The sequence below is a fragment of the Protopterus annectens genome, chromosome 8.part1 (genome assembly GCF_019279795.1).
Source record: "Protopterus annectens isolate FY-2018-M chromosome 8.part1, PAN1.0, whole genome shotgun sequence".
Taxonomy (NCBI): Eukaryota; Metazoa; Chordata; order Ceratodontiformes; family Protopteridae; genus Protopterus; species Protopterus annectens.
The window spans coordinates 96428584-96452538 of NC_056742.1; the positions used below are offsets into that span (position 1 = coordinate 96428584).

The 23955-nt window shown below is 42.6% G+C and overlaps 1 protein-coding gene across 2 annotated transcripts in view; it reads right to left on the bottom strand.

Moving 5' to 3' along the window:
• Nucleotides 1-6229: 6229 nt before the first annotated feature.
• Nucleotides 6230-23955, bottom strand: part of CTU2 (cytosolic thiouridylase subunit 2) — a 753975-nt gene continuing 736249 nt past the window's right edge. For both annotated transcript variants that reach the window (XM_044081705.1, XM_044081704.1), the window contains exon 15: nt 6230-7821. In XM_044081705.1, coding sequence (XP_043937640.1) covers nt 7749-7821 — 73 coding nt within the window. In that variant the 3' untranslated portion in view covers nt 6230-7748. The remainder of the gene's footprint in view (nt 7822-23955) is intronic.

Genomic DNA, 23955 nt, shown 5'->3' on the forward strand with positions numbered 1-23955 from the left:
ATTGTGAACCCCAGACTCTGCAGAAGGAAGATTGCAAAGTGAAGATTTTGCAACTAGGTCTCGGGAGAGGATGCCTGAAACAGGACGCTGTCCAAGTACAGAAAGACTTGGATCCCCCTTAGCCTGCAAAAAGCAATCACAGGAGCGAGGCATTTGATGAATACGAATGGGGCAGTAGAAAGGCCACAGGACAAAGCAGAGAACTGTAAATGCCAGGAAGTAACACGGAAACATAAAAACTTCCTGAAAAGGGAATGAACTGGGATATGGAGACAAGCATCCTTGAGATCCTGAGACACCATGTAAGCCTGAGGAAGCAAAATAGGGAACAAAGCCTGAATTGGAACCTTCAAAAAAGTATTTAGATGACAGATGTCTAAAATTGGTTTCCAAGTACCCTCTTTTCTGGGTACTAGGAACATTCTGGACTAAAACCCCCTCCTCCTTTGGGAAATTGGAACTTCTTGAATAGTACTCTGAGTCAAGAGATCCTGAAGCACCCCTGGAAAGAAGGAAAGCTGTTCCTGAGGGGGGCTAAGAAATTCCCATAAAAGGGGGAAGAGATTTCCAGACCATGAAATACAGTTAGTGGATAATGGACAGAACCCAGGAGTCCTGAGTAATCTTTAACCAATCAGGGAGAGAGAGAGAGAAAGGCAAAGAGAAAGAGGAATGTGTCTGGGAAGAATAGGATAGTCAGACAGCACCTGGTTTATCAGGAAAAAAGAGACTTCTGGGGAACAGAGGTCTGAGTAGCTTTAGCAGGAGGTGCTCACTTCCCACCTTTTTGTTCTTGGGGAGGGCAAGATTGCCTATGAAAAAGGACAACAAATACAATAAAATCTTGCCCTTAGCCTGAAGAGACAAACACTTGTTTGGCGAAAATGCTGCTGATTTGTTTATTATCCAGAGGTACATCCATCAACTTAGCCTTAATATCATCAGGCAAAGGTTGAAGCTAATAATATCTCCTCATCACAGACCCAAAGGCAGCAGCCCTAGAGGGAGCATCTGCTGCATCATAACTACACTTAATGGAAGGACGAGCTACCTGGAAGGAAGTCCCTAACAACAAAAGACCAGACGTCTTCCCTACAGAGTCTGGAAGATCAGACATTAGCTGACAGACTTGGGAAAGAAGAGACAACATTTTCCTGGATATATGGGTCTGATAAATAACAGCCCTAAAAGCTAAAATAGCAGGGGTGTAAACCTTTTTCACCCAGCCTTTACATGGTTCTATCTTTATCAGAAGGCAATAATTTAGGAGAAGGAAGCAACTGAGATGGCTTTTCAGAAGCCACAGATACCACTGACAGGTAAGCAGAAGGGCACTTATAAAGAAATGTACAGTCCTCAGGCACCCTATAAAACCTATCAGGTATCTTGGGAGCAGGTGGCTGGGAGTCAGGAGCCATAGAAGCATTAGAAAAGCATCTAGCAATGCAGGCAGAACAGGAGGCACAGCAGAAGGGCTGGGAGAGTCCACCTGCAGGAGCTCATAATATCTTTTATGCATTTCAGAAACCTGAGTACAATTCCATTAAAAAAAAAAATCCATCATTCTAGAAATTGTGTCCCCAAAAGGAGTATCAGGACTAGTAGATTCCTCTTCCTTATACTCATAATCTAAAGGAGAGGGAATCTGAGAGGAGTAATCAAGGGCCTCCTCATCTGAATCCACCTTCTCCTCAAAGGAATCCTGTTCTCTGGGTATTTTAAGAGGAGTAGAGGACCACAAAAGAGCTGGAACAGAAACAACCTGAGGACGTTTAAAGCCATCAAAGCATTGAACAACCCCGGAGTTAAATTTTGCCATTCACTCCATGGATCCTTAGGAGCTAGAGTAATGTGTTTAGTTTTCTGCTTTTCTTTAAGGGGACATTCACATTCTGAAATGTAAATGGCTCCGACCCAAGACAGCATTCAATAATAGTAGCAGAAACTTCTTTCCTGACTAAAATTTGAGGAACACCTCTAGGCCTTTTGGAAATAATCAGCCGTGGTTCCACCTGAATAGATGATGTGGACATCTGCAAGGCCTCCAAGGATGTGCCTAACGTTGGATTCCGGCCGAAGAATCCATTGATGGAGCCAGGCGAATCTTTGGGCTTTCACTTACTTTGGGAGAGACATCCAGCCGAGGCTGTACAGCAGAAGAATCTGGCCTAGACTTCTCGTCCCTCTTCTTCATGGATGGCTGCCCCTAACAGTGGGACGTTCTTTCCACAGCGTCTTTAATTAAAAGCTTAAAATGTCAATTCTCCAGATACAAAGCCAAAGGAGAAGTCCTACTATGGAGAGCTTTGGGAACAAAAGCCTGACGGATTGAACAGGATGTATGGTTGTGGGAAGCAGAGAGGCAAAACAAGCACTGCTTGTGACTGTCTTTATGAGGAAGCTGTCTTCCACACTGGCATTTACCCTTCTTAGATGACATGAAATCCCGCAAGCAATAAAATATAAAAAAAAAGATAAGATGCAATAAACACCAGTTGGGCACTTATCTGCAATGTATTGGTAAACCAGCAATGGAATGGGCATTCAGACTGATGATTAAGAGATGGTGTTGAGACTGGCGGTAACGTTGTTCTGTGGATGGTATGTCCGGATGTCACCTTCATGCTCTATGCTATGCGAGCAGCATGTGTGAGACATATGGTGTTACCTTAAAGCACCCCAAAGGCTTTGGTATACTGGGTGGACATGGGGAGGATCCCCACTGTAATGAATAGTGCAACAGTGAAATGGAAGGACATATCCTAATCTCCGTCATAAGGATTAATAATGCCAAGTCTATATACATAGCAGCCCTTTATATCCCACCCTCTACTGGCTGAAATTGTAGCATATTGGAAGAAATTCTCTTCTGGCTAGCCTCCAATTTAGCGCTTGAAACTATCATATTAAGTTATGTAAACATCAGTTGTCTTCAACAACACTCCCAAATCACCCTTCCTATATAAATATGTTCACGCAGTCTTCACAATCAATGTTCACTACTACAAACCACAATAATTTCACAAGCTTGTCATTCATACTAGAATGGATCCTAACTAATAACACAAACAGTCCTTCAGGTGTTCTACCGGATGATGTTACTACTATCCAGTATTTGCTTTTCACTACCAACCCAAGCAGAGCAAGTCAACAATCTTTCTAACTTCAACAAGGATTCATTACTTGCATTCCTCCAGGTTTACAATTGGAGCACAGTAAAGCTCTTAACACTAGATAAAATTGTCCACCACTTTAAGAATACTTTTTTTAAGCACACTAAATTCCAAGGCCCAATTCAGGCACAAAAGTGTCAAAACTATCCCAGTCCTTTCACTCAGTTTACGTATGAAACAATTCAAGCAAGTAGAAGATAAAGCAAGGAACTGCTGGCAAACGGATGATGCCACAAACAACTACTAGCATTACTTTCACCTTCAAAATGCAGCCTGAGATCAAATAAATTCACAAAAAAAATTACTTTCTCCCAACAAAACCACCATACCAAATCCCACAAACCGTTCTGGTCTACCATCTCTAAAGTATTAAACCCAGGCAAAGCCTCACAACCTAACCCTCTACTGAGTCTGACTTCAGTGTAGCTTACTCCTTCAACACACACTTTTATCAGTATTGCTACCTTTCTCTCAAACTTTATAAAGGTCACCGTCACAGTCAAAGTTAACCTCTCCACAGAATATCTAAAATCAGCAGCTATAAGCTTAACTTACTCTGTCTCTATCTTAACAAATAAATCGAGGAAGCATGCTTCCCCTCTATTTAAAGAAATCCTTCATCCTCCTACTACACAAAGTTGACCCATCTATGAAATTTCTAGCCTTAGACCCATAGCTATTCGATCATTCCTCTCAAAAAATCTTGGAGAAAGTTACCCACTCACAACTGCTAGCTTTCCTTAACTGCAGTCCCCATTCGCCATGACAATATGGCATGTGTCCCTCTCACAGCTCTCTTCTTATTTCCCAACTCTGTAAATACCCTTAGGGACAGACAACAAGACAGGCTTATCAGACAAAGCCATCCTGTGGTTCAAGTGTAAAATGGCCACAAGCCTCCTCTATATTCCTCCCCACAGATTTATCCTTGACACACTTCTCTTCAAACTGTTTATCAGTCTGTCCACTGCACTAACCAAACTCAATCTAATCCGGTGTGCAGCTGATACCACCATAATCTGTTTAGCTGTCCATCAGTGAACATCAAAAAGTTACTTAACATCTCTTCACATCTGGGGAAACCTTACTTCTGAAATCTAGTCTAGTCTTAAACCCTCCAATAACCAAACATATGCTCTTCACACCTAAACCTGTATCAACTCACTTACTCTTCAATCATCTAATGGCACATTACTTGAACTAGTCCCACCACATTAAGCTACTTGGAATCACGCTAGACATTCACCAAGTAACTCATTAGAACCAAAAATTAGGTAAACTATCAAGTGAAAAAAATTTGATCAAGCACGGAAGGTCACTGTTGCTGTTTATCTTATCTGTCCGCTGAGATAAGCCTCATTAATCTTTACCAATCTACAGTCAACACAGCTCACAAAATTTGAGCAGTCATAAAACATTTGCCACCAGCCTTCCTAACAGAATCCACCACTGTGTGGCTCTCAAACTGCTAAAGTAGCTCAACTTCCTTAACCTCCTCAAATTCAACCAATTAAAAATAGCACAAAAAACAAATAAAACAAAACAAAAAAAACGCCACAAACCACAAGCTGGTCCCTCTCTCAGTAGTTTACTGCACTGGTACAGCTCTTCTCATACTCTCCATTCATTTGAAAAATGTCTGGCAAATGTCATTCCCTCCCACAACTCTTATGTGAAGTCACTATATGCTTGCCATGTGGCAAAACAGAATTTTCTCCACCAAATAAACGCACCAAAAACCTTCGAACAGGAAACAATATCCTTCCTACTTGACACATGGCAATATTCCTATTCTGAAGCACCTGAGTAGCTCCTCCCACATTTTTACACATAACAGCATACTGCCACTACCACATCTCTTGTGCAGTGTTACTTCTGCTCACCTAACCATCATCAGAATACTCCTGTAATACATCAATGACCTTCTCAAAGTTCTCATAAATTTCTTACCCCAAATACATACCACTCGGGCCACCATATACCTCCCTCTGCATATCTTCTGCTTCATATTCATCTCTATCTCAGCTCGCACTAGTCCTCTTCTCTATCCAAGGCTCTCCTTTCCACTACACAATGATATATCACTTTATCTCTTCAGTCTTTCACATTATAAACTCAATTTGAGCACCCAGTAATCATTGCTCCCTCACTACTTATATCCAGTTCTGCCTTTGTATAAAAAAAATCCTTTATACAGTACACGTATTGTACAGTGTAACCACCAATCACTCTTTGTATTAATTTTTTTAATAAAAGATTTAATTTAATATACTTGTACTAGTATGCTACCTCCAAAACTGCCTTTGTATGATTTTATAAGGCATTCATTTTAATGTTATGCATACTGCACAGTGCAATTAATTCATTGCTAAACTCTTGATATGCCTCTGTTTTAACCTTGGATCTGCTTTGCTTTAATAGATGCACATTGTCATAGTAACTCTGAATATGCAATCTTGGAGTTTCTTTTTTTTCTTCTGTCCTTCCACTGAAAAAGGGTTTTAATTCCCAGCCAGACTTTCCAGGTAAACAAATGTACATAAAAAAGCATACTCTCAACTAAGCAGATCTTTGCTTCATATTTTGGTCTGTTCCTCATAAAATTTGTGGTTTTCTGGTAATTACCAAGTACTGAAGTCACTAAATAAGGACATACATTTGAGTTTCAGACTTCATATCTTCCTGAAAATGCATGCCAATACAAATCATGTTGTTCTAGCAAATAATAGTTGAATGCACTGGAAAAGACATTTATCCTCTTTGACGCAGACCAGCAAAATACACTGAGCAAGAATGAGATTCAGTTTCAGATGTAATCATTCTAGTGTTACTGCTAAAATACAGCATATTATCTGCTAATTTTTTTCCCTGGATGAATAGAACTGACTGTCAGGACACCATTAGAAAGAGGCACAAAATCAATTGTGATGAAGAGCTCTTATGGTAATTTCCATGGAATAGTACCACTTGCTGAATAAAAAATACCCCAAAAATTCTTCAAAATCCAGACATATTAATCAAGCATTGCAGAAGAAAATGCCAGTTTCACTCAATCATAAAGCGAAGAGATACTAATTTTGTCATTTATTTAAAGGTAATCAAAATAAATAAGAAGGCTACTGCACAAGAAAGCCTATTTAAAACACCTTTAAAAATCTAACTTTCATATAAAAGTAATTAAACCATTTAAGGACAATGTTTTACTCAACAAATATTTTTTTCCAATGCAATTTTTCAACATTTTCCATGGTTTCTAATTTCTGAACCAGGTACAGTATTTTCAAGGGGCTTATGTTTAAGCATCATCAAAGACTAGGTTCATGTGCTGCTGATGATAACCAGTTAGACAATTCATTTGATGGTTCTCTAGTCAGTGCTTAATCAAGCTAACAATACTGTTGAGTATTCAAAACAAGATACATTGGTCAGCATATTTTTGCATGCAGCTGAGGCCCTGTGCTTACCATGTATAAATGACCTGCTCAGGTAGATCATGTGCCCAGGGTACAGATATACATCTGAGGTGGTCCCTCAATAATTCATGATATGCTTTCACAGGACAAAGGGACACATCACAGAATCACCCTGTCATTGGTGCCACCCATATTCCTAACTTTAAGTACCTTAGCTCCTTTCCTTATAGCAAAGGATATGGGCAGAACTATAGACCTGTACAAATAATGTAAAAGTACATGACAAGGACTTGAAACAAGAACTAAAAGAAGCAGCCAAATGGCCTAATGCATATAGTCTCTACAGAAAATATTTAGAAGGGGGAAGATGTGCCTGCATTCTGCTACTGAAGAGGTACATCTCAGTGTGAGCTAAGTGTTGGCATTCTGCTATGGAATAGCATGTGTCAGGCTGATCAAAAATGGAACTAGCTAACTTTTGTATGATGCATTTACAAGGCCTTCCAAAATGCGTACTTGGACAAGACATAAGTGGTCAAATGTTCAAAGTTTGACTTTGTGGCAAGATGACGAAATTTCCTTTTTTTTCAAATGTAGCAATAGCCTGAAAAATACACAGTGTGAGTGATTGCAGGAGGCTGTACAGCAGATAGGAAGAAAGAGTAAAGCACTCCCTCCAAAAGAAAATTTCTGTTTTAAAATTTGTGAGTGTGCAATTTTCATAAAATTTAATAATCAAAATGGCACTTGTACAGCCCCGCAATTGGTCATCTGTCCTGCGCCCCCTCTGAGGCCAACTCTGGCTGTGTTTCATCCCTGCTTTACCCTTGCTACTTTAAAACCAGATTACAGACCGCGGCAAATTTCAAATAAAATATTCAAAGAAAGGTAATAAAAGTTGCCCATGTTCATCTAGAAAATGTAAAGGTGAAATGGTATTTATCCCCCCCCCCATATTCAGCTTCCCTTCTTATTCAGTGATTTTATACAGTAAAAAAATAAATATTTTTGCAGTGTTAAGTCACAATCCCAATTTGAGTTCAATGCATGTAATAATTAGCAAAGTTGGTAAATATGCAAATGACCAAGGGCTAGTTAATTATGGATAAAGACATGCTTTGTCATGGAGGCAGTTTTCTTTAAGGCATGAAATTCTGCACTGTCATGGCTTAGCAGTAGTTCTTTCATCTTCCTTGCAAATCAAAAAATCTTGTATTTCTTCTCTCATTTTTGCCCTGAAAGAAAAAAATAGTGCAGGTGACACACGGATAAATTTGAACAGTTTTGCTGTGGTATTAAAAGATGGCAAGAAATTTCTGAGTGTGAGTGTTTTATTACACAAATACACACACACACAAAATAATGTAAATACATGGGTGATTAGCTACACATTAAGGCAATGAAAAATTCATGACAAATGATAAGCAGAGTTCCCTGATATTGCAGCAGAAGTTATTTAATGCACTAAACAAAGGATCAACAAACATTCAATTAATCTTTTTTTATGTTCCAGTAGCATTTTCCATGTACTTCAATGGGCAATGTTAATTACCTTTGTTTCTACTAATAGGGTATTTAAACTGTCACACATACAGCGCCTAGTGAATGGGTCTAGTTCTGAGGTCATTTTTAAATCCTTTTCAAGGACAATTTATTTCATTTGATTAGTTGAGTTAGGATTTGTAGTTTTATGCATGTGTACTTGTATCATACATCACATATAGACATACAGATTTTATATATATATATATATATATATACACATACATACATACATACACACACACACACACACAAACACTACAAGAAAAACGCAGACAAGCTAGAATTTTCACTGATACCTTAAACCTTCAGTAATGGAGGCCCAAGGGATATATGCAAATGGCCACTTAAAGGACATTAACTGTTTCATCTACATGGCTTCTAAACATCTGTGACTTTTATCCCCTTTTTAAGTCTTCATGGTTACATTCAGGCCAATAAAGTCAAACCCTACTAGCTCTGGACATGAATGCTTTGTTATGGAAAAAAGGGAAAAAGTCATGGACTATGGTATTACATTAAAGAAAGATCGGGATTGGTTGACTGCCCCCAAAACATCGCACCCCGACAGTTGCCCCTCTCACCCCACCCTAGCTACTTTACTGCTTCTAAGGAAACTGAAGGCTTGGGAGGACATTATCTTTTAGACAGACAAGGAAATGGCTCCTTCTTCAGAGAAATCTAGTACTTGTGAAGTCTCACACACACTGGTCAATGACTCTCACTCCTTCAAGAAATAACTTAAATGTGCTGCCTTTGTGAAGTACACGGATGAAGTTCCGACTAAGACTAGATGACCAGAGTTTGATTAGAAAACCAGGTGCTGGAAGAAAAACGTAGAAGAATGTCAAGGCAAACCCTGCTCACTTGCTAATGGGGAAGGAGCTAAAGCCATGTATCCATTGATGCACTCTCTGCCTACAATCTCCACTGGAGACTAGTGAGGGATTGAGTTGTCTGCTTTCAAGGGTGTTGGAGCTGGACAGGGTATCAGCAAGGGCATAACAAATCTCTGCATCACACCTCGCTGCATGCTGATCTTGCATATATACAAAAGAGAATGATGAAATACCAAGGGTCAAACCCTTCTGATGGTTGCCTGGGTGACAGTCATATTCTCCCACCATAGCAGGAAATGAAAGAGTGATGGTAATGGCTTTACAATCATGAGGCATAAAGTGTAGCTTGGAAAGAAGGAGATGCTTTGGTTCATTCTCCATAGAAATAATCATCATAGATGTCATTCATTTCTCTGCAGCCACACAAGTCAGATAGTACTCTCTCTAAACCCATGGCACAGTACAGAAAGGCCCTGAGCAGACATTCTTAGGTCTTACGATCCCTTTAATCTAAATCAGGGCCCAGAAACCATAGCATTTTACAACTCTGCCACAAAACAAAAAGTTTACATTTCTGGAGATGGTGGTGAACTGTTTGCTCCTCTGATATGATGGGATTTAAAGCCTGTAATTCATCTTGTCTGTCCAAATTCCAGTCCTCCTCTGCACGTGACAGACTGGAGAAAATCTACCTTGTGAATCTGAATTCAAGGAAAAGGTGGTTAAGACTCTGTGTCTGGCTTCCATGTAGTCCCTGTACTTCCGACTGTGCTGATACTACACATAGGATCTGGCACAGGCATATGCAGGATGGCTTGAATGGTACTATTGTCTCTTTAAGAGGAGCTCAAAAATTAACATACTGCATGCCCCTTTCAAAGAAAAAATGTCTTCCAGCCATCTTTCTCAGGAAATGGAGAATGCCCTTTATGATCCCCTTCACTTTCTTCACCTATTTTAACAAGCCCAGACAAACACATAACATAAAGAAGCATCCTCACAAAATGCAAAAGTCAATGAAGTATCACGATCTATTGCTCCTCCAGTGTCAGCTATGTCACCCAGAAAGATGGTCTTGTTCACCCAACATTGATAGTCATAACTACAGGATGGGGCTCATAATCTGAAGCTTCACCTACCTGAAAAGCCAATATAATGGACCAGTGAGTTTCAGACACATCTTAAAGATCTTAAGTTCTCCTCAGAAAGTGCTTGGATTCTTCCACAGCAATTGTGGAATAGGAGCCGCTGGGGGGTGCTCAGAAATGTGCAATTTAATGGCCATGGGAGCTGCTGAGGGGGTGTTCTGAAAGGGAGAGAGTGCTGATGGACCCCATGACTAACAAGCTGACCTGCTCCTCACCACTTGACCACTGCAGTGGAACAGAGGAGTGATTTGGTTTCCCATCGAAATGAATGGGCCAAATGAAGTGAAGGCAGAGAAGCCAGAAATCAAGATTCTTGAGTGGGAGAAACAAAGCAAAAAATTAAAAATCAAGAACTTCTTACATCAGGGCAAGCTGTGTTGTCATTAGTTGCATGGAAAGAACATGTCCAGCACCTGAACTCACTAGTTCACCTATCAGCATGCTTTCTCTGAATTAAGAATACAAAAATAAAGATGTAAAATCTACAGTATTAATAAGTAACATGCAACTATACAAATGCTTGAATTATAGGTTACTCTTAACAGCCACAAAAACACGGGACAGTGGGAGGTTATTCACAGTGATCATAGGTTATCAGATATAGTAAGCTCATGCCTGTTGCATCTAATACTGGGAACTCTTCTTGATGAATGTAAGATGGAAGAATTCTGAGTAGTGAAAAAAAAATGCAGGAAGGCCTAATGCCTGGATCCATGGTGAAAGTAATAGTGGTCGATAAAGATATGAATTAATGACAAGTGGTCATGCAAAGTTATTGGAAGTGAAGATATTTCTGAAGCAATGATGGAAACCACTACACTTTCTAAAATCAGTGGCTTGTCACTACAGCATTTCTGAATGGTCTGTGATATGCTGGATGGCAAAAAGTAATATAGTTGATCTTTCACTTGGAAAACATTTGTTGGACAATTGCCATCTTTTCCCTTCCTGCAGCAAAACAGACAAACAGCTTCTTGGTCTTTAAAGATACTTACTAGGCTAGTCCTGCATTCCCATGGTAATTATTAGCCCATATATTTTGTAATATAACTTTTCCCAAGATGGGGTAAACAAGTATATGTTGGGGTAATTAAGTTTCCCAAACCCACTGAGGGTCGCTGGTGCTAAACTGGGGGTGAACTGCAATGGAATAAGAGAAGCACTCTGCTTTATGTGAAAGGGAAGAGAATTCCATTGAATTGATACCCTCTGCATTACCTACATATCCCTCCAGCATGAGAACAAACAGAAAATAATCCAGTCACCTGGAATGAGAGGAGAATCATAGCCTGATTTTCAGCATCAAAGGCAAGTGTGCTACTTGTTGAGCATCGACACTGAAATCTTCTACAATAGCCTCTCAAGTTAACCGGAACTCAAGCAACTGGCAAAAAATATTGAAGAACTACAGTACAATTTTCATGTGTCGCACTTTCTGTTTTCCCCTTGCAGAAACAAAACTCACATTTTTAATGTTTTAGAATTTTAAAAAGGAAGACAGGAATAAATTCCCTCTCTTCCCAACCTGAGAACAAGTCAAACCAAACAAATTGTATAGGGTCCAGTATTAGTCAGGCCTATTTTTAATAGTAACTCTCAAGCAACCAGAAAAAAGAAGTTATGTACTCACCATAACGTTCCATGTGTGTTGTCCATCTTCACCTTCATTCTTACCAGGATGGGTTCGGATGCGATCCTCAGATCCGACTCGGCCTTTATACACAAGCTTGTGGTCTTCCGCTACCTTGTGGCTAAACCCTATCCCAGCATGCACTAGGAAAGTTCCCCAGATCTTGTTTGCAGTTATAATAAGAGTAATAAAAATAAAGGCAGTTTAATAATTCAGAGTGCAATAAAGACAGCCAGGGAATAGTGATATCCAATTGTATTAACTCGGTCATCCAGGAGGAAAAATGACCGGGGGAAGGAAGGTGGGATGTAAGAATGAAAGCGAAGATGGACAACACACATGGAATGCTATGGTGAGTACATAACTTCTTTATGTGTTATTGTCCTATCTCAGCTTCATTCTTATCAGGATGGGACAGCGTTCCTAGTACCATCTGTCTTCATTGGCTCAAGAGAGAATATTCTTCAGAATTGTGGAAAGTACAGTTTTGTACCTACCATAAATGTAGATGTTCAAGTGCTCATACAGCTGCAGTCATAACAGATGGGTTATCCTGCTGTCAGGCGGGTCCTCGGTCGGCCGAATTCCAAAGTCTAGGTCCAGCGTCAATTATCGTCGCTTCTTCCCTGACGTCAGTGCGGCAGGGGTATAAAAGAGCCAGCCGACGCCATCTTCTTCAGTTTTTCTTGCCCCAGAAGGAAGGCAAAACATAAACTTATGTAATCATGCAATATAGAATAATCAAAAAACAGTAGCTGCAAGCAAATACACCATAAAGGAATACCCCAAATAGGTTGTATGAGAAGGTGTTTGTCATAAGGCCTGTCCTAAGAGGGGATGGAGGGGGGGAAACCTGGACTGCAGCTGTATGAGCACTCGAACATCTACATTTATGGTAGGTACAAAACTGTACTATGTTCATCGTGCATACAGCTGCAGTCATAACAGATGGGAAGAATCCCAAAGCTAAGTAGGGGTGGCAGGCACTAAGTGGAACTAGGAGGAGCAAGGATGCCCTGCAAGACAGCTGTGGCAAATCCCGCTCTAGATTTAGAGTAAAGTGGAAGGTGACAGTGTTTGGAGAAAGTGTGCACTGAACTCCAAGTGGCTGCTTCCAAAATGTCCTTGGTAGGAACCCCCCTGACGAAAGCTGTAGAGGTAGCTGTGGCCCTTGTGGAGTGTGATCTGATGCTTGAAGGCACAGCTTTTCCATGAAATGAGTAACAAAAGCGTATGCAGTGGGCTATCCATTTTGAGATCGTCTGTTTGGAGATAGCCTTTCCTTGAGCACCTGTAGCATAGGACACAAAGAGTTGCTCGGATTTCCTGAATGGCTTTGTCCTGTCCAAATAATAACGAAGTTGTCTGTGAATGTCCAAGGAACGCAGTAGTCTTTCCCCTTTGTTTTGTGGGTTAGGGTAAAAGGTAGGTAAGTGGATAGTCTGATTCAAGGCTACACTGGATACTTCCTTTGGCATAAAGGTAGGGTTGGGTTCGTAAGGAAACTCTGTCCTGATGGAAAATGATGAAAGGTTGCACAGCCATGAGGGCCTGTAGTTCCGAAACCCTGCGTGCTGAGGTGATAGCCAGAAGGAAGGCTGTTTTCCATGACAAGTATTGTAGTTCTGTTGAAGCAGCTGGCTCAAATGGAGGAAGGGTCAGCTTTTCCAATATGAAGTTGAAGTCCCAAGCAGGGACTGGTGGTTTCCTTGGGGGTTTTATATTCTTTACCCCTCTGAGGAACTGTCTTAAGAGAGGATGAGAGAATAAAGGAGGATCAGTGTTGTATTGTGCAGAAATGGCTGAAGCGTGGATCTTGATGGAGGAGAAGGAAAGTCCACTGTTTAACATCTCAGCTAGGTACTGTAAAATTTGAGGTAAATTTATTACCTAAGGATACTGGCCCTTTTTCTGATTCCATGCACAAAATCGTTTCCATTTGGCAGAGTAGGCTTTTCTAGTAGAAGGTCTTCTGGCCTCCAAGATGACATCCTGCACCTCCTTGGAGAGGAGGGTCTGTTGGGAAATCAAGGGATTCTCCATGCAGCTAGACTTAGGGTTTTGAGCTGACTGTGAAGAGTTTTGAAGTTGTGCTGGGACAACAGAAGAGGCACTAGAGGTAGGATCCACGGTGGGGAATGTGTCAGGCTCTTCAGGAGCGGATACCAGTGTTGTCTTGGCCAATCTGGAGCAATGAGAATCATTTTCGGCCTCTCTGCTCTGGCTTTTAATAGAACTTTTGGCAGCAGAGGGAGAGCCGGAAAGGCATAGACTGTCAACGTTGTCCAATTGAAATTGAAAGTCCACTTTCCAGGCCTGTGGATGATAGGTCCTTGAACAAAATTTTTTCAATTGGTAATTTCTGTGGGTAGCAGAGAGATCCATGTCTGGCTGTCCCCATGCCCGAGTTATCTTTGCGAAAACTTGAGGATGCAACTTCCATTCGTGTGGATCTGTCATATTTCTGCTTAGGCTGTCTGCCAGTGTGTTTTCCTTCCCTGGCAGGAATTGTGCCTGAAGTTGGATTTGCAATTCCAGAGCTGTGTTCCATAGGGTCATGGCTAGTCTGCACAGGGGGTATGAATGAGTTCCCCCCTGTTTGTTTATGTACCACATCACTGTGGTGTTGTGTTGTCTGTCCTTATCAATAGCTGGCCTGGATGCAGTAGGTCTTTGAAGGCCATAATAGCATTTTGCACTGCTAGCATTTCCTTTTGGTTGATGTGTAAGTGCTTCTCTTTTTGGGACCATTTTCCCTGAATGCACTGATCTGTCATGTGTGCCCCCCAGGCGTAGTCCGAGGTGTCTGTTGTGATGATTTGAGTTGCTTGAGGTACGCAGAAAGGGAGACCTATGTTTCTTTGGCATGCTTGAGTCCACCACAGAAATTCCTTTTGAAGACATGGAATGAGTGTTGTAATTGTTTCCAAACTGTGGCTGTGTTGAAACCATAAGTTTTTTAGGTACCATTGAAGTTTCCTCATATGCAGCTTTGCACATGGGATCAGAAGGATGCAAGATGCCATGAATCCCAGAGCCTGCAGGACTTTCCTTGCAGTCAGCCTGGTGAAGGTTGCCATTTTGTGAAGTATTGAGATAGTTGCCCTTGTTTGTCTGGCGTGAGGTAGGCCATCTGGGTGGTTGTATTCAAGCTGGCACCCAGGAAAATTATTTTTTGAGAGGGTATTAGTTTTAATTTCTTTTTGTTGACTGTGTATCCCAGAAAGTTTAACAGTTTTATTACAAACACCAGGTGTTTCAGAAGTCATCCAGATATGGGTATTCCTTGAAGTCTGCAGAAGGCAATTACTGATGCCAGGCATTTCCTAAACACTCTGGGTGCAGTAGATAAGCCAGAGGGCAATGCAGAGAATTGATAATGGGTTGAACCTGCAAGAAATCTGAGGTATCTTCTGCAATCTTGTCTGATAGGGACATGCAGGTATGCCTCCTTGAGGTCCAATGTTACCAGCCAAGACTCCTTGCCCAGCATGGGAAGAAGTTGTTGTAATGTGAGCATCTTGAATTTTGGTACCTGTAAGTATGTGTTTAGGATGGATAGGTCTAAAATAGGTCTCCAATCTTTGTCTTTCCTTGGTACCAGGAATAGTCTGGAATAAAACCCTTGACCTTGTTCTTTTGCAGGTACCTCTTGAATAGCTTTCATGTCCATGAGAGCTGAAATTTGTTTTTGTGCCTCTGCCCTTTGATTTTGTGGCAGGTTTGGCATGCCTCTCATTTTCGGAAGGGTGTGAAAGTGGAATCTGTAGCCTCTGTCTATAATGTCCAGAATCCATTTGTCTTTTGTGACAATATGCCAATTTTTTGAGAATAATGTCAGTTTTCCGCCCAAAGGTGCTGCCATTAAAGCTTTGCTTGGCAGGTAAAGGGGGAAGTCATTGTGTCTGCTTTCTGAATGACTGTGATCTATCTTCTCCACCTCTTGGGGTTGGTGCTTGCCATTGTCTGGCTCTGAATGATCCTTGAGGTTGCCCTCTACCCCTCGGGCGCCTGTATCTGCCTCTTTGAGGTCTGTCCGTGGCTGGAAAGGACCAATTTTCTGAAGGCCAGTTTCTGCTGAAACGTGGAGGTTGTACCTGCAGGAAATCTTTCACTGTTTTCATTGATCTCGCTTTTTCCTCCATTTTCTTTAGTACCTCCTCAGCTTTAACACCAAACAATACATCTTTTTGAAGAGGTGCATCTATTAATTTAGCTTTGACATGATCTGATAAGGCTTGCTCTTTGAGCCAAGCATGTCTACGTATGACAGACCCTGTAACAGCAGCTCTACATAGGTTCATACTAGGCTATCTGCCCTGGGGCAATTATAAGCCTAGCCCGATTCTGTATGGCTTACACCACCCCTTGATTTGAGTATACTGTGCCCTTTTTAAGGTTTAGTTTACTGTGCCTCGGTCTAATAGTGACACGGGAGTAATCCCTGGGACAAACCTACGATCCTCCATCCACCTATCGAGATTCTTCTTGAAGAGATTCAATGAGGTGCTCTGCCTCACATGAACTGGAATTCTATTCCAGAGCGAAGGGAGCCTCTGGGTTATGAACCTGTCCCTCCAGCAAGTTCTATTTATTTCTGTGCTGAGGTTCAAGTCCCTCGAGCGTGTGGCTCTAAGGGATTTAGATTTACTGAGGTGGAGCATGTCCATTTATTCTGGATTTGACATAGCTTTGTATGTCAGGCATAGATCGCCTCAAAGTAGGCGGTATGCAACTGAGTAGAGCTGGAGTTGTTTTAACCGAGCAACATATGGCATCTGTTTGAGACCCTTGTTCCTCTTGGTGAGATACTTTTGGGGTCTTTCTAATTGCTGCAGGTGTCGGGTAAGGTACATCCCAAAAGGGGCATTGTATTCTATGATGGGCCTGATGAGGGATGAATAAAGGGGCACGATTACCTCTCTTGATCTAGATGTGAAACCCTTCGTGATGAGGTGGGCTATGTAGAAGGTCTTTCTAACCAATTTGGCAATGTGGTTTTCAAAGGAGAGATTGCTATCAACTTGGGTCCCCAGGTCCCTAATAACTTTCTCTGTACTTAATGGGTTTCCGCCTATGTGGTAATTTGTGGGCACATTGTTTTTGCCAAAGGGTATCACTATACATTTTTTGGCATTTAGCTTTAAACCATGGCGCTGGCACCAGTTATCTGTCTCTGTGAGACCTTTTTGAAGGATGTTTGTGTCAGCTGGAGAGTTGATTATGCCACCCAGTTTGCAGTCGTCTGCGAACTTGGTGAGCCACAGTCCTCCCACGTTTGCCTGTACCTCGGAAAAGTATATACCGAACAAGAGTGGTCCCAGGACAGAACCCTGTGGGACGCCACTTGTGACCGGTTTCGAGTCGGACATGGCTCCAGCAACTCTCACTCTGTGGGTTCTGTCTTTGAGCCAGTTTGCGACCCATCTTGTGACATAGGGGTTTATATTTAAGCTGGATAGCTTATCTATGATGCTCGAGTGGGGTATTGTGTCAAATGCCTTTGCAAGGTCCAGATAGGCTGTGTGGACTACCTTCCCTTCATCTATGGCTTTGGTGACTGTTTCGAAGAAGTCAACCAGGTTCAAAAGGCAGGATTTGCCCTTGACAAAGCCGAACTGGGTAGGATCTAGTGTCTGTAGGTCCCCAATGTCTTTGTTTATGAGTTCCATGATGATCCTCTCCATAGCCTTGCAGACTAAGCTAGTCAGGCTTATGGGGCGATAGTTTCCAGGGTCCGTAGAGGCTCCACCTTTGTGGAGTGGGACCACTGTTGCTGTATGCCATTCTATGGGCACATATCCTGTAGTGAGCCTGAGATTGTATAGCTGTTTTATTTGAGGAATTAGTTCCTCTTGGAGTTCATGTAGGACGCAACCTGGGACGCCATCTGGTCCCATGAAAGCAGTGTTTTTTGCTTTGGAGAGGGCAGCCTTCACCTGAGCATCAGAGATGTTTGGGAGGCAGCCCTCTGCCGGGATAGACACTTGCTCTTTTGGGGGGGAGGGGGTGGAGAAGTTTGCACTGAACCTGTCTGCCAGGATATCGGCGATGTCTGTGGGTTCATTGTATTTTTTGTCGTTTAGAATCAACTCAGAAAAGTCTGGGAGTTGCATCCCAGGTTTCTAACATAACTGAAAAAAGCCTTATGATTGTCTTTGGTGTCCTGTGCAATTTTTCTCTCGAAGCTGGCCTTGGAGGATTTTATGAGGGATCGTAATTTTTTGCTAGTACTGATCAGAGATGCCTTCCCTATTAGGGATTTTGCTCTATCATGTAGTAGCTTCCTCCTTCTGTTGTACAGTTTATTTATGGCAGGGGTCCACCAGACTGGACGCCTGCCTTTGGATGATTGGGTCTTGGTTTTGTTTGGGATAGCATGATCCATGCATTCCTGGAGATGTCCGTAGAATGCGTTTATATAGGATTCTGCAGTTTGGGCGTAGTTTCCACTGGCCCTGGGGCCTTGAAGGATTCCACTTGGTTTTGAGAAGTGAGAAGTTCGCTTTGAGAAGTTTTTCACTGTGGTTTTCTGGGCTGGGGTGGGGTCGGGATGTGGACATCCAGTGAAATTAATTTATGGTCTGATCTTACCAATGAGGGATGTACTTCTGGTGTGGAGCATAGAGTCCCCATGTTGGTAATGATCAGGTCTAGTATGTTGTCCCCTCTTGTGGGAGTGGTGACTAGTTGTTCCACAGCATTTGAGTTTATAATTTCCAGGAACCTTTGGGCTAAGGTGCTGGGGCTTGAGTAGTGCTCCCAGTCAATGTTTGGGTAGTTGAAGTCGCCCAATATAATGGTGTTCGGAGAGATCTTCATGTTCTCCAATGTTTTCAGGAAAGCTGAGTGGGATTCCTGACTTTGAGAGGGTGGTCTGTAGGATGCTATAAACTGAAAAGCAGTCTTGCCCACTGTTAGTTGCACATGGATGGTCTCCGATACTTCATGCAATGCCACTAACCTAGAGATGTGGATATCCTTGATAAATATGGAAACTCCCCCTCCTTTTGTGGTTCGGTCCGGGTTTTGGGGCCGAAAAGCATGATATGAGGTATAGCCTGGTAGTGCTGGGGTGCTCTCTGGAGCCTTGAACCAGGTTTCTGTCACTGCACAGATATCAGTGTTCTCCATACTGAGGAGAGCTTCGAGTGCGTGCATCTTGAGGTTAAGACTTCTGGGGTTTAGCAGTATTACCCTTAGTTTCTTGTTCCTTGTGCTGTCTATAGGGGTGGGTTTGACTTTTGAGCCTTGCCTAAAAAGGCACTATGGGGGTGGCAAGAGCCTTTGCCAATATCTGAAAGCCCAGTGGCGACAGGTGCAAGCCGTCCCTAGCGAAGCAACGTGGCTTGTCGAGCATGTCATCCCAGGCTGACAGACACTGGATCCCCTTTGAATGACACTAAAATGTTAGCCAATTGTTAAAATCGATCATTTTGTCTTTGTACTGTGGCATAATTCTAGGTGAGGGTAAGATGCTGCTCAAGGTCAGGGTCATACCAGCCTGGGCTACATGATCAGAGAGCTCCTCTATGTCTCTTTTCATGTAGTCCAGGAAGGTATGTCTCAGGTCATTCACACCAGCATGTACAATGACTAAGTCATATTTGTATTTGCTTTGGAGTGACCTGAGTGCTTGCGTTATGTGGCGGATCCTAGCACCCGACAGGCAGCTCACCGTGACCTTCTCTTTATTCAGCCTGGTGAGCGGGACATCAGTGTGTCTGACAATAGAGTCACCTATTACAAGAGTATCAGGTGTGTTATTCAGCCTTAAGGGCTGTGGCTGCTTGGCACACTGACTTTGTGGGTTATGTGTTGTGCGTGTTTTGTTTTGAGGTAGCGTTTGCTTGGATGTCTGCTTTGGAGGTCTCTGTTGCTTAGGTAGATTTTTATTTAGAGCCTCCAAGTATGTTTTTGTGTATTTATGTGTTTGGTTCGCTGATGTGGTGGGACTATGTGATACTGGAATTGTGTTGTGTGAGGTTACCTTCTCCTCCTGACTGGTTACACCAGTTTTGAGATGAGAGAGCTCAGCCTCCAGTTTGGCTAAATAGTTGCATCTCTCACATATATTTGAACCTGTTTGGAGGAGGAGAGGGTTGTCCATGTACATGAGACAGTTGTAACATTGCCTCAAAATTCCCAGATTCACCAGCTGGACTGGAGAGGAAACCATTGACCACACTGCAAGGTATGTTTACCCACTTGCTCTGCACTATGCAACAAATCCTGCAACTCTTTTAAATCTGGTTGTTCTGGTTGTGTCATTTTGCTTTTCAACTGAGAACAAAAACTGTTGATACTTTAACATATGGAACTGACAGTTTAATGCCCTCATGGTTAAAGTGGCCGAGGTATACACCTTTTTCCCCCACCTTTCTAAAGCTCTGGAATCTCTCTCTGAAGGTAATGGGTTTTTAGCAGTAGAGGCCTTAATTCCCTTGGGACCCTGTGAAATAGTTTCTGGATCAGCAGTATGGCTTTTGTATAGGAACTGGTGTGAATCAGGAATCCGGTAATACCTGTCTGGTTTAACAGGAGCTGGAGGTAAAGAATCCGGGTTGAGGCTGGCTTCTGTGTACACATCATCTAATATATCTAAAAAAGGAGGGATAGCCAGGGGCCTATGCTGGGGGAGCAAGAGAAAATCCCTGAGCCTTTTCTTGGAATCTGAGTAATCTTGGCCTTCCCAGTGAAAGTGTTCCCTCAAAGTATGTAGGGTTTCCCCAAAAGAGTAGTCCTCGGGGGGGGGGGAGACCGAGGGAATAGACTCCTCTGCATCAGAGTCTTCAAAAGGAGAATAGGTATAGTCCTGGTCCTCAGAATGTTCAGAGGTAATAGAGGCTTGATCTGAGGAAGGGTAGTCTTCCTCTAATCTGGGCCTTTTGTCTGAGGGGGGTTGAGAACCCCTGATAAGAGTAATCAAATCCTCAGCCATTTTGAGCATCTGTTTTTTAGGCATGGGGCCATGAGAGGTGGTCTGAGGTCCCTGTTGTATAGTTTTCATGGCTGCTTTAGATTTTGTGAAAGCTTTAATGGAGAAGGAGGAAGGTCTGAAGACACCTTGAGAGATGGCAGGCCTGTCTAAACTCTGAGTTTCCCCGCCAAGAGTGGCGTCGGTATCTGTAGTTGGAATGGGGACCGAGGAGCCTGCGACCTTGGGTACTGAAGACACTGGTAATGAAGTGTCATCGGTACTCAGGGGCTGCGTAGGCACCTCGCTGAGAACCGGAGAACCGGTAGTCGGCCTTAGCGTGGTGTCAGTAGAAGTCGCGGACCTCGTATGTCGGTCCTTATCTTTGCGTCTTTTACTCAAAACTGGAGTTGGACCAATTTTTTTACCAAAATAGTGAAGGGTGAACTCCGCCCGACGCTTAATAGTGCGTTTGTTGAATCTAGCACAAAAACGGCAGGCCGAGATGTCGTGGTCTGGGCCTAAGCAAGGAATACAGAAAAAGTGGAAATCCTTATGCGGTATTTGCTTCCCACATGAAATGCAATTATTAACTTTGTCTGACATCGGTCTGAGGCAAGAAAAGTTTCCCCAATGGGGTACTTAGCTTTCAAGAAGACTTCGGCTGAAATATTTTCGTAAATCTCAGGAGCTGGCCGACCAGCACTTGCGAACTGCTTCTGCTTCGGGCACCGCGTGGCAAGAAAGACTGAAGAAGATGGTGTCGGCTGGCTTTTTTATACCCCTGCCACACTGACGTCAGGGAAGAAGCGACGACAACCGACGCCGGACCTAGACTTTGGAATTCAGCCGACCGAGGACCCGCCTGACGGCAGGATAACCCATCTGTTATGACTGCAGCTGTATGCACGATGAACATCCAAAAGAGGCCCTGTTCCTGGAGGACAAATTGACTTTGTAATGAGTGATAAAGATATGTGGTCTTGCCCATGTTGCCAGAGTACAAATGGTATCAACTGGTAATCTAGCCAGAAAAGTGGAAGAGGTTGCAATAGCTCTTGTAGAGTGGGCTTTAACTCTATGGGGAAGATCTCTCTTTTTTTTTTTTTAGATTTATAGATGAAGGCTATGCAATCTGAAAGACATTTTGAAAGTGTCACTTTAGAGACTGAAGTACCTTTCTTTGAATCAGAAAAAGATGCAAATAGCTGGTCAGATTTTCTAAAATTCTTAGTCCTGTGCAAGTAGAACCATAATTGTCTGTGCACATCCAGTTGATGTAACATGTATTCTGCCTTATTCCCATAATTTGGACAAAAGACTGGCAGCTCTAGAGATTGGTTCAAATTTGGCTCTGAACATACTTTTGGCAAAAAGGAAGGGTTTGTTCGTAAAGACACCCTGTCTCTATGGAAAAACAAGTAGGGATGCTTTATTGACAAGGCTTGCAACTCTGACACTCTTCTAGCAGAGACAATTGCTATCAAGAGAATGGTTTTCCATGTTAAAATCTTGAGTTCGCAAGATGATGCTGGCTCAAAAGGGGGACATATTAAATGAGATAGGATGAAATTTAAGTCCCATGGTGCTGGGAGGGTCTCTGATAGGTGGTCAAAGTAATAAAGTACCTTTAAGAAATGCTTTCCATAGTGTATGAGACATGACATTGAGGCCAGATTCTCCTATATAAAAAATAGATATTACTGCCAGTTGAACTCTAATGGTAGCCACAGCTGCACCCTCATTGAATAATTTTGCTAGGAATTCTACAATGGAATTAACTGGGGCAGTAAAGGGATCAATGTGGTTATGAGAAGCCCATAATGAGAACCTTTTCTATTTGCTTCTATACATCTTTCTTGTTGAAGCCTTACAAGAAGAGATTAGGATGTGTTTAACTGATGAAGAGAGGTTTGGAAACCCGGTTATGGTTGGAATTGGAGCAGCCAAGCTGTCAATTTGAGGGTCTGAAGGGAAGGGTGAAGCGTTCCTGATGCATGAGTCAACAGGTCTGGAACTGGGTCCAGAATCCAAGGCTCCTCCCGAAGATGAGGCCACAGGAACAAGAACCAGATTTGACGAAGCCAGTATGGGGTGATAAGTATCAAGTCCCTTCCCAAGTAATTGGCTCTCTGAAGAATTTTGGGGATTAATGGAAAAGGAGGAAAGGCGTAGAGAAGGCCCACGGGCCAATGGTGAACAAGTGCATCCCTTGGTGACTCCCCCAGAGGGGGGATAAGGGCAAAGTAGCTGCTGCATTTGGCATTCATGAATGCTGCAAAAAGGTCACAGCAAGGCTGGCCCCATTTTGGAAAATCTTTCCCGCTACCTCCTGTTTTAGTGACCACTCGAGAGGCATCAGAATTGCACTGTTGAATCTGTCCGCTATCACGCTGGATTTCTCTGGGATGTGCGTTGCTATCAGAACACGATGGAAGGAGGTCGCCCACTGCCACACTCTCAGAGCCTCTTGACAAAGTGGGTAAGATCTAGTTCCTCCTTGTTTGTTTATGTATCATACAACTGGCATGTTGTCTGTCTGTATTGCAATAGTTCCCAGTGGAAGAGTCCTGAAATGTTTGCAACACTAGAGGCACTGCTCTCATCTCTAGGACATTGATGTGCAAATGGGCCATCATGATCCTGCCAGGTGCCTTGGACTGTCTTTCCCAGATAATGCCCTACACCCTATCTGAGAGGTGGCCGTGGTCACTGTGGCCAATGATTGGGGAAGTACAAATGGTCGACCTATTGTTACATGAGTGGAGTAAAGCCATCAACGAAGGTCTTCTTTGCAAGTTTCTGTTATCATTACTTTGTGGGATATCGGCAATTCCTGCATTGACCACTGAGTGGACAGTAGCCACTGTAGAATTCTCATGTGTAGACATGCTAAGGGGATCAAGGTTACCGTTGCTACCATGGTCCCTAAGACTTTTAGGATTACCCTTGCTTGTGCTTTTTTCTTTGTGAGAGGGTTTAGAACCTGACATCGTAGAACTTGAACTCTTTCCGTAGGAAGTCTAAACATCATGTTTGTTGAATCCAATTCCGCTCCTATAAATCCGACATACTGAGAAGGAAGCAAGGCAGATTTCTTGTAGTTTATTGCAATTCCTAGGTGAGAGCAGAGCTGCAAGATGGTGTCAATTGCTTTTATTAGTAGATGCTCGGTGGTGGAGGTTAGGAGACAGTCGCCTAAGTATGAAAACACCCGGAATCCTAGGTGCCTCAAGTGAGCCGCGACTACTGCCATACATTTGAACACTCTGGAGTCTGTAGTGAAGCCAAAG